Here is an 11,672-nt window from a genome sequence, read left to right as displayed (position 1 = left end):
GATGGCTGCTCCTTGAACATTCTATTGCCACACTAATCTCTAGCCAGCCTGGTACCCAGCACAGTATATTTCTAATGAAACACTTTCTTCCTAAATTGATCGTGATTTACTCCAAGAGAAACAACAATTTTAAAATTTACACTTTACTGTAAATTCAAATCTATTTCTTCTTAATAGTGTTGGAAAGGGAAGAAAGTAGTTCACAGTTCAGAATTGGTCCTCCATAAAATTTGTATTGTTTTTACTCAAACTGAGAACATCAACCTGTGAAAAATTGGCTCCCACCTGTGATAAATTCTAAAAATTTCAATCAGTTCAGAATAAGTGGTCTACAGAACCACTCAGACCTTCCTTGTGCCATCAGAGTGGCAAGGAAGAGGTTAATGGCCATCATGGCAAAGACTGATTATGGTGTGCATGTGGTAATAATATGACAAGCACAACATACAAGAACTGCCTGTATTAAAGTGTGGAAAGAAAAAGTAGGGTTAGTCTCATATATGTTTTCCTAATATGCACTATAAGAAAAAATCTATTTGGCCTTAATGGAAAATATATCTGACAATAGCACAATGCATTTTACCATTCAATGAGCACCATACCTACTATCAAGCACAGCAGTGGCAGTATCCTGTTAAGAAGGCGTTTCTCTTCAGCTTGAACTGAGGTACTTGTCAGGATGGATGGGAAGATAGCAGTTGCAAAATATTGGTAGATTCTTAAAATAAACCAGCAGTCCCTTGCCGTTAAAATGTAATGATGGTTCACTTTTCAATGTGACAATAATCCAATACACACCACCAAAGCCACTGTGCAGTGGCCGGAAGGACAAGAAGGTGAATATCATTTAGTTGCCTAGCCAAAACTCCAGCCTAAACCTTATCAAAAATCTTTAAAATCTCTTAGAGTGCTGTTCACCAACAGTCACTAATTAGTCTTACTGAGATATACATAACATCAGAAAGCCAACAGGACTCCTACTAAGTATGGTCAACTAGTGAAAGACTTCATCCATCCATTCATCCATCCGCTTATCCGAGATCGGTTCGCGGGAGCAGCAGCTTGAGCAGAGATGCCCAGACTTCCCTCTCCCCGGCCACTTCTACTAGCTCATCCGGGGGAATCCCGAGGCGTTCCCAGGCCAGCCAAGAGACATGGTCCCTCCAGCGTGTCCTGGGTCTTCCCCGGGGCCTCCTGCTGAATAGACGTGCCCGGAACACCTCACCAGGGAGGTGTCCTGGAGGCATCCTGATCAGATGCCCGAGCCACCTCATCTGACTCCTCTCGATGCGGAAGAGCAGTGGCTCTACTCTGAGCTCCTCCCAAATGACTGAGCTTCTCGCCCTATCTTTAAGGGAAATCCCAGACACCCTGTGGAGGAAATTCATTTCAGCCGCTTGTATTCGCGATCTCATTCTTTCGGTCACTACCCACAGCTCATGACCATAGGTGAGGGTAGGAATATAGATCGACTGGTAAATTGAGAGCTTTGCCTTACGGCTCAGCTCCTTTTTCACCACGACAAACCGATGCAGAGCCCGCATCACTGCGGACGCTGCACTGATCCGCCTGTCGATCGCCTGATCCATTCTTCCCTCACTCGTGAACAAGACCCCGAGATACTTGAACTCCTCCACTTGGGGCAGGATCTTGCCCCCAACCCTGAGAGGCCACCCTCTCGGATTTGGAGGTGCTGATTCCCATCCCAGCCACTTCACACTCGACTGCGAACCGTTCCTGAGAGAGCTGAAGATCACAGCCTGATGAAGCAAACAGGACAACATCATCTGCAAAAAGCAGTAACCCAATCCTGAGTCCACCAAACCGGACCCCCTCAATGCCCTAGCTGCACCTAGAAATTCTGTCCATAAAAGTTTTGAACAGAATCGGTGACAAAGGTCCGCCCTGGCTGGAGTCCAACTCTCGCCAGAAGCGGGTTCAACTTACTGCCGGCAATGCGGACCAAGCTCTGACACCGGTTGTACAGGGACCGAACAGCCCTTATCAGGGGGTCTGTACCCCATACTCTCGGAGAACCCCCCACAGGATTCCCTGAGGGACACGGTCGAACGCCTTTTCCAAGTCCACAAAACACATATACAGGTAGACTGGTTGGGCAAACTCTCATGCACCCTCCAGGACCCTGCCAAGGGTGTAGAGCTGGTCCACTGTTCCACGACTAGGATGAAAACCACACTGTTCACCCTGAATCCAAGGCTTGACTATCTGACGGACCCTCCTCTCCAGGACCCCCGAATAAACTTTTCCAGGGAGGCTGAGGAGTGTAATCCCTCTGTAGTTGGAACACACCCTCCGGTCCCCTTTTTTAAACAGGGGGACCACCACCCCGGTCTGCCAATCCAGAGGCACTGTCCCTGATGTCCATGCGATGTTGCAGAGGCATGTCAACCAAGACAGTCCTACAACATCCAGAGCCTTGAGGAACTCCAGGTGTATCTCGTCCACCACAAGGGCCATGCCACCAAGGAGTTTTTTTACCACCTCTGTGACCTCAGTCCCATAGATGAGATAGCCCACCTCTGAGTCCCCAGGCTCTGCTTCCTCATTGAAAGGCATGTTAGTGGGATTGAGGAGGTCTTCGAAGTACTCCTCTCACCAACCAACAACGTCCCAAGTCAAGGTCAGCAGCGCACCATCCCCACCATACACAGTGTTGACACTGCACCGCTTTCCCCTCCTGAGACGGCGGATGGTGGACCAGAATCTCCTCAAAGCCGTCCGGAAGTCGTTCTCCATGGCCTCCCCAAACTCCTCCCACACCCGAGTTTTTGCCTCAGCAACCACCGAAGCCGCAATCCGCTTGGCCTGCCAGTACCTATTAGCTGCCTACGGAGTCCCACAGGCCAAAAGGGTCCTGTAGGACTCCTCCTTCAGCTTGACGGCATTCCTCTCCGCCGGTGTCCACCAACGGGTTCGGGGATTGCCACCATGACAGGCACCAACCAGCTTACGGCCACAGCTCTGGTCAGCCGCCTCAACAATACTGTAGAGGCATGGAACATGGCCAATTCGGACTCAATGTCCCCCACCTCCCTCGGGACGTGGTCAAAGTTCTGCCAGAGGTGGGAGTTGAAGCTACTTCTGACAGGGGACTCTGCCAGACGTTCCCAGCAGACCCTCCCAATACATATGGGCCTACCAGGCCTGACCGGCATCCTCCCCCACCATCGAAGCCAACTCACCACCAGGTGGCGATCAGTTGACAGCTCTGCCCCTCTCTTCACCCGAGTGTCCAAGACATGTGGCCGCATGTCCGACGACACGACCACGAAGTCGATCATCGAACTGAGGCCTAGGGTGTCCTGGTGCCAGGTGCACATATGGACACCCCTATGCTTCAACATGGTGTTCGTTATGGACATATTCGTCATGGAAAGACTTCATTGAAGCTTTAAATTCTTCTTTTGGAAGTAGCAGTAATTTAGTGCAAAGCATATTGTAAACACCCTGATATAATAAGAGTCGGACACAGCAGTTAAACAGGTAGCATTATTATGTATGTTATTGTTTAGGTGTTCTTAGCTATCAATTTCAATAGAAGGTTTGTATAATTAGTTGATGCTACAAAGTGAAGAATCTTGTGAAGAGAAGTGGACTTGGTCTTAAAATATGGCTAAGTGGGGTGCAGATTGTCTTTAATGTAAATGAATGTAACTAGTTGCTCCAAAATACAATGGTTTTCTTTGAACCCTGGTACATATGCTTCTAAATGAAATGTTTTCTTATTTCTCTCTCTTGATCCTTGTCTCTCTCTCATACACCCCTGCCTTACTCACATTTCTCAGTATATGAGCTATTGATTTCATTATTTCATTTCATTTTTTTATAAATTGCTTTATATATAAACTTTCTATTATCCTGAATATTTCTCTTCATCACTCCATAAATGGACACAGGACTATAATCTTGCTAATCACTTTAAAGTAAAGGATAAATTACTGATCTATACTCATCAGAAAATAATTTTCCTATATTTAATTTAGAAAAATAAGAACAATGAAAATTATAACAGACAAAGCACAGAGAAATTTTACATCCTGAAGTTTTACCAGCAAATCATTTACAAACATAATGTGCTAGCTCAATAACCCTATTTTTTTCAGGAAGGAAAAATAAAGAATGAGCCCCAGAAAAAAAGTGGGGTTGGGTTGCTTTACTCACCATACTTTGCATTAAAAAGAGCTTCAACCTGCTTTCTCAAGTGTATAAGTATTTCTCCCAAATCATCTAAAGAAACAAAAAATTGACATGTTAATTTCATAAATCATGTCCCATGGTGTAGACATGTAGAGTGGGCTTAAAATTAATGAACACTGGTTTATGCTGTTATTTTATAATACAGTAAGAAAACAAAATAAATAATAAATGTTACATTGGTCTTTGAAGCAAAGGAAAGGCCTGCTGATGCTACAGAAAGTCCAGAAATAAGCTTCAGACTTCTTTCAAGACTAAACTGGTGTATGAGTAAGTTCTAAAAGAATTTAAAAGACACAATTTTAGTCCTTACAAGTAATCAAAAAGTTGTAGTACTATTGCCACGTGTACAGAACAACATAATATGTCACCACTCTCCAGAGCCATGTTAAAAAAGAACACATCAGCAATTTTCCATTTTCAAAATACATACTGTACATACACACAAGGGACAATCATAAAGTTTTCTGTGTTTTATAAAACACATTAACAGCTCATCCAAAGGCAAGGGCAAAGGTCTAAAGTGAGGATAAAACTGACCAGCTTCGATTGCTTTTTAAGTTTAAAAATCTCCTCTTTCACTTTTTAAATTGAAAGAACTATCACATCTCATGGCGAGTTCAGGTATTATGGCATTTTGGGTATTGGGGAAAACCAGCTTAAACATCTTATTTCAGGTGCTATTTAATGGAGGACAGATTACATCGGATACGATCAGACTAATTGGAAAGGGGTCTAAAGACATATGTGAACAAGATATAGTAAAAAGCAAACACATTACGATTATAGCTTATATGTGCAATCCACAGTTTAAAATGCAGTCTAATTTCATCCACATTGTCAACTAGGAGGGGGTTGCATTTTCCTGTTGATGCCTATTTTTAAACTCGGCAACAGAAATGATTCACTCCAGTGTGAACACACTAAAGATGAGCCACTCTGAATGCTGGTGCCTTCAACCAGGCAGCTTTGGACTTTTTGTGGACACAGCAAGCTGGAGCTGCTGCATTCAAATGTTAAGGCTTTAAATGTAACCCTGTGGTACATCTGTGCCGATGTCACCATCTTACTGCCACCTACAAGCTTGTTATTGACAGCATAGGCTCTTCATTAAAAAAAAAAGGCCAGATGTTCTTATGTGTGTTTGGGGGTTGTTGTTTGTTTATTATTATATTTTTTTCCTTCTTTTGAGCTTCTATAAAGTTTTAACTTCACTTTTGGGACAAAAAAGAATAAAATATAAATACAGTCATATGAAAAACTTTGGGAACCCCTCTTAATTCTTTGGATTTTTGTTTATCAATGGCTGAACTTTCAAAGTTGCAACTTCCTTTTAATACAGAATATGACATGCCTTACGGAAACAGTAGTATTTCAGCAGTGACATTAAGTTTATTGGATTAACAGAAAATATGCAATATGCATCATAACAAAATTAGACAGGTGCATAAATTTGGGCACCCAAACAGTGTTATTACATCAATACTTAGTTGAGCCTCCTTTTGCCAATATAACAGCTTCTATAGCTTTTGATGAGTGTCTGGGTTCTGGATGGAGGTATTTTTGACCACTCTTCCATACAAAATCTCTCTAGTTCAGTTAAATTTGATGGCTTCAAATCACCCCATAGATTTTCGATGATATTCAAGTCAGGGGATTGTGACAGCCATTCCAGAACATTGTACTTCTCCCTCTGCATGAATGCCTTTGTAGATTTCGAACTGTGTTTTGGGTCATTGTCTTATTGGAATATCCAACCCCTGCGTAACTTGAACTTTGTGACTGATGCTTGAACATTATCCTGAAGAAGTTGTTGATACTGGGTTGAATTCATCCGACCCTCGACTTTAACAATGGCCCCAGTCCCTGAACTAGCCACACAGCAGGATGGAACCTCCACCAAATTTGATAGTAGGTAGTTGGTGTTTTTCTTGGAATGCGGTGTTCTTCTTCCGCCATGCAAAGTGCTTTTTGTTATGACCAAATAACTCAATTTTTGTCTCATCAGAATAAAGCACTTTGTTCCAAAATGAATCTGGCTTGTCTAAATGAGTATTTGCATACAGCTAGCGACTCTGTTTGTACCGTGAGTGCAGAAAGTGCTTCTTTCTCATCACCCTGCCATACAGATGTTCTTTGTGCAAATTGCGCTGAATTGTAGAACAATGTACAGATACACCATCTGCAGCAAGATGTTCTTGGAGGTCTTTGGAGGTGATCTGTGGGTTGTCTGTAACCATTCTCCTGTATTTTTCTTGGCCTGCCAGACCTGGGTTTAACAGCAACTGTGCCTGTGGCCTTCCGTTTCCTGATTACATTGCTTACAGTTGAAACCTCTGAGATGGTTTAGAGGAAGGCTACAACAAGCTATGATACTGAACAATCTTTGTTTTCAGATCTTTTGAGAGTTGCTTTGAGGATCCCATGCTGTCACTCTTCAGAGGAGAGTCAAAGGGAAGCACAACTTGCAATTGACCACCTTAAATACCTTTTCTTATGATTGGACACATCTGTCTATGAAGTTCAAGGCTTAACGAGCAAATCCAACCAATTTGGTGTTCCAAGTAATCAGTATTGAGCAGTTACATGCATTCAAATCAGCAAAATTACAAGGGGACCCAAATTTTTGCACAGCCAGTTTTTCACATTTGATTTAATTTCATACAACTAAATACTGCTTCACTAAAAATCGAGTACTCAGATGTTCCTTGGAAATGAAAGACATACCACTGTTATCTTTTTTGTTGAAAGTAGAGTAAATTATTATGCAAGCTGAGAGGGGTTCCCATACTTTTTCATATGATTGTATAATCTAATTAAGACACTGTTATTCATTGTTAGGTTTCTCCTTAACAATAGCTACAATATACGGCACACATGGTGAAATTGCAAAGTATATAATTTTGATTTTCCCCTTTTACCTTAAAGCAGTTTGTGAGACCTATTTGATCCTTCAGTTGATAAATGAAATATTCTCCTTATTTTTACTTATGATTTAACCTTCTTAATTGAAAAAGAAATAAAGAGGAAGTTGATATGTCTGTAAATAATTATTTCACGCCAAAAAAGGCAAATACTAGAGGAATGTCTTTAATATGCCACCATTTGAATTATGAATTTGTTATTATTATAGAATAACAGAATGCAGCAGTAAAAGTTAGGGGAAAAAATTCACAGTTGATGCTGTGAATTCTAATAGACTGTGTATGAAAAGGAGGAGAAAAAAACACACACACACACACAACAATAATTCCACATATACTTTTCTACAGTTTCTCTAAGGTATAAAATGAGGTCAACAGGTATGCATTTATTTTATTTTATTTGATGCTACAGAGCCGTAGTATATAGTGTTAGCTCTTTTTATTGTACACTAATAAGCAGGTTATTCTGCTTAAACTTTCTGCTTTAATGAAGCAATGGTAAATATTTTTGTAGTATGTATGAGAGGTCCTTTACGTTAAAAAAAAAGAAAGAAAAATAGTAAATCACCTTCACTTGTTCGCGGAGCATTAGGTGATCTGAGTTCTTCATCAGCTCCTTCACCTGAAACAGGCAGAATTTAATTATAAATACATTCAAATGCAAAGACACGGGGGGAAGCATAAATAATATGCAAGGCAAATACTAGTGGGAACAGAAATGTGGGATTAGTAAATGGGTAAATATCAGGATGCCACAGCACAAAGATATAAAAACTTGGCACCTGGATTAAGTGGGATTTGGAAGCTAACATGCATGTAAAAATAAACAGACTGTGAAGGCTAGTGGTGTAGTTTTGAATACTGAATACTCATGTAAGGAATAATGATACTGAGCAGACATCTATTAAAGAGTTCAAATTAGGGCTGCAAAAATGAACAGAATAAGAAAGCAAACTTTTTAAGCTGACACAGCCTGCATTATCTACTGACATTAAATGCTACCACTCATATTTCAGAATGCAAAAATTCTGTGACATCCTGAATACAAACTAAATGAATGTTTATTCTGCATGAGGTTGACAACAGGTTTTAAGGAACCTATCAGAAAAGTGAGTTTATACAGTATACTAATTGTAATGAGCTACATACATAGTTACAGACTAATGGAAAAATGCGTTTTAGATAAAAAAAAAAACAATGTTTTCCAGCAATGGCAACAGACTGAGGTATTAGTGACAAAAGGGACATTACTGGGTTGTATAACACATTGGGGTTACATTACTCCAGACAACAGCATTGTGACAGCTACCTCCCTATGTGCATTCATACGGTCACTCTGCTGGGAAACTGGGCTTCTTCATTTGAAGTTGTGTCGCTGCATGCTGATAAGGTGTGGTTACCTGCGATTGGATCCTGCATGCAGACACCATCATCCATTGTTCCACGATCAGACACTGGTTCATTAAGGTCGTCTGAGGAGATGCCCACATCTGGGCAAAAGAAGGAAATACATTCAGTTGGCACATTTGTTTTCTAACTCATCAACTTTGAAAAATATGCACATTTTAAAATTTGATTCTTGATAATACAGAAAGCTGAGTATTGTAATGTTATACATAGGAAAGAGAAGTCCAGCTGTGCATAAATCAACCAATTATTTAAAAAAAAAAGATGTTTTCAAACTTGCGGGCAATTTTACACACAGGTATCTGAGTCAAATAACAGGAGTATACAAAATATTTGTATCGGTTAAGACCATCATGTTAAGTGGAATAAGACACCCCATTCTCGACTGTGATTATCCTTATAAACCTCTGCCTACTATTGGCTTGGCATCTAATAAGAGATTCTGCCTTCTGATCAATGACCACAAATATAAAATAATATCTTGCCATATGGGGTTCTCTGAATCAGACATCAACTTGTAAAAAGGTGTCACATTTTAGCAGTTGGCCCAAAGTGGGACAAAAATACACTTGCAAAGTGTAAATTACATTTTTCTGTAAGCTGGCAAAGACACAGAGAAAGTGAAAACCAACAAGCCCCATCTAGTTTGAGAAAACAGCCAGCCTATCCTCCGTTTACTCTTCAAGTGAATGGCAGACTAACTCACCTGAATATTGTTGAAGCATGTCGAGACTCACACTGACGGCATCTGCCATTTCTCAAATCTACAAGGCTTGATGCATTGCAGCCCAAGGCACAACTACATGCAAATTTCAATACTAGACTTGTACAGCAATCATTTTGTAAAGATGGTGCTGGCAATAATATGATTTTCAGGGCATATTACTTTAAGAATAATTTTGAAAGAAGCCTTTGAGGGAAAACTCAGTATTTCACCAGCCTATCATCAATTACCCCTGTCACTCAAGTTTACACAAGGTTACCATTGCCACCAAAGAAGAGGATGGTGTCTGAAGGATTATAGCCTTAAAACTTTGCTCCAGTATGGAAAAAAGTGGTATAAATGAGAACAGTGAATTTGTGGATGCACCTAAACTAATTAATGGTTACTAATGTCACAGAGACAAAGAGACAGAAGGACCAATATATTTCATATCCAAAGAAGACTTCTACTCTCAGTCGCACCAGTTGTAATAAACACTCTCCCAATGAATGCCAAATGTCTTTAAAACAGAACAACAAAAACATACCTATAAATTACTGAAAACCCAGTACTACCAACCAGCAAATGAGTCTGCTGTTCATCCAGTATTACAGATTTTGCAAATAGTGACTTAAATCAGTAAAATATAAAAGAGGAGGTAAGTGTGTAAGAATAGCCTTGAAAACGCAGCATGGTACAGGAGAGTGATGACAGATTTTGTTTTACTCCTCATATTCTTCTGTGATTTTTGTAAATAATCTTTCTTCATTGCTTGTACAGCCTGTTTCTAATAATGTTACTTATGATCACCTCCTTTCATACACTGGAGCAGTTATTCAAGATTCCGCTCATAGTCTGATAAATAGGGAGTCTCTATCATTTACCTGGCATGACCCAATCAAGGACAACTGGAAAAGAAATTTAGGTACTGGAGATTAAAGGGAGGTGCGCAAATTAGGACAAAACACTTTGACGGTAACACATAACAACAAAGCTGAACTTAAAGATGTCAAGATGATTTAAGTTACCTGAAAATCAACATTATATTAGAGATCTGTCTGCAGCTAGGCAATGGCACAAATGGTGAAATAATAAAATGAACTTGAGGAAAGAAAATGTTATCAAGCTCTTACCTGCCACTGTTACCTGAATAATGTCCCCATCAGTTGGCTCACTTTTAATCTTTTTTACAGTTGATCCTTCAACAGGCATTCCCAAAACTAAAAAAACACAATTGACCTGTATTGTATAATCATAGATAAAAATCTTTGCAGTTGAAAATTATTAAATAATATGGATCTGCTTTTCCATTTAAGTGTTGTTTTATTGCTTTTGCAAATAATATTTTAAAGTATTTCACCCCACATTTAAGATCCTTTTTATGACCTGTGGAAAGAAAATTAATGTGCCTTTTTAATCAAAAGCATCTCTCAAAATGGTCCTACTTACCAGTTTCACAAGATTCAGTGGGGCTAACACAGGAACTTTGACACCTAAAAAGATTAAAAAAAAGGATTTTAGAAGTTTTATTATATCATTCTGTTTCCAAGAGAGCTGCTTCACTCAAGCCCCCCACCCTTTTATTTTCCACATATCTCTCTATTATAATAAAAAAATCTTGGGAAGAGACGAGACTAATCCTGCAACGAGTCGTGAGTTTTTGAAGAGATTTTTTGGAAGGAAGTCCCGTGAGACCGAGACTTTTACCAAGAGATTCTTTCAAGTCACACCCTACTTACAACTATTTTCAAACAAGACCATGGTCATCAGGTTCATTCCGGCACTTAACCTGGACAGACACCAATCCATTAAAGGGCTTACTTATGAACACACACACGCACACACTTATGAAGATCCAGTTTAGAATCACCCATTCACCTAAATATGGCAGCGAGAAACGATGAAGTCAAACAAATTAATGCAAAAATTGTCGATTGGTTACATGGCAAATTGATTAAATACGTATCAATTGACTATGCTGAAGCACTTGGTGGTGATCGTACGTAAGATGAAAACATCAATTTACAATATCCCATAGAATATCTACAACCGTTAACACCATCCGGTCTTCCACTGGCTGAATTACTATTGAAAGAAGGATATATTGTAATGTTATTGCTTAATTTATGTATAAGTGATGGACTATGCAATGGAAGATTAGCTGTATTAAAAATTGGTCAAACATTTCTAACAAAAGGAGATCTTGATATGCCATTCGTATTAAAATGTTTACAGTTTCCCATTAGAGTAGCTTTTGCTATAACAATTAACAAAATCACAGGGACAAACATACGAAAAAGTCGGTTTATTTGTCAGAGAGAAAGAAACGATATTCACTCACAGGCAGTTATACGTTGCATTGTCATGATGTAAATCCAAACACGGAATCAAAATTCAATGCGATCTTGAAGAAAAGTTAATTC

At 39.8% G+C, this 11,672-nt stretch overlaps 1 protein-coding gene across 2 annotated transcripts in view; it reads right to left on the bottom strand.

The window, feature by feature from the left end:
* gtf2ird1 (GTF2I repeat domain containing 1) overlaps positions 1-11,672 on the bottom strand; it is a 115,090-nt gene that overhangs the window by 33,232 nt on the left and 70,186 nt on the right. For both annotated transcript variants that reach the window (XM_051930776.1, XM_051930777.1), the window contains exons 12-16: positions 10,699-10,742; positions 10,383-10,469; positions 8,540-8,629; positions 7,708-7,761; positions 4,183-4,248 (exon numbers count right to left, since the gene is read on the bottom strand). In XM_051930776.1, the coding sequence (XP_051786736.1) occupies positions 4,183-4,248; positions 7,708-7,761; positions 8,540-8,629; positions 10,383-10,469; positions 10,699-10,742 (341 nt within the window). The remainder of the gene's footprint in view (positions 1-4,182; positions 4,249-7,707; positions 7,762-8,539; positions 8,630-10,382; positions 10,470-10,698; positions 10,743-11,672) is intronic.

The sequence above is a fragment of the Erpetoichthys calabaricus genome, chromosome 8 (genome assembly GCF_900747795.2).
Source record: "Erpetoichthys calabaricus chromosome 8, fErpCal1.3, whole genome shotgun sequence".
Classification (NCBI taxonomy): Eukaryota; Metazoa; Chordata; class Cladistia; order Polypteriformes; family Polypteridae; genus Erpetoichthys; species Erpetoichthys calabaricus.
This window is presented reverse-complemented; position numbering and strand designations above follow the sequence as displayed.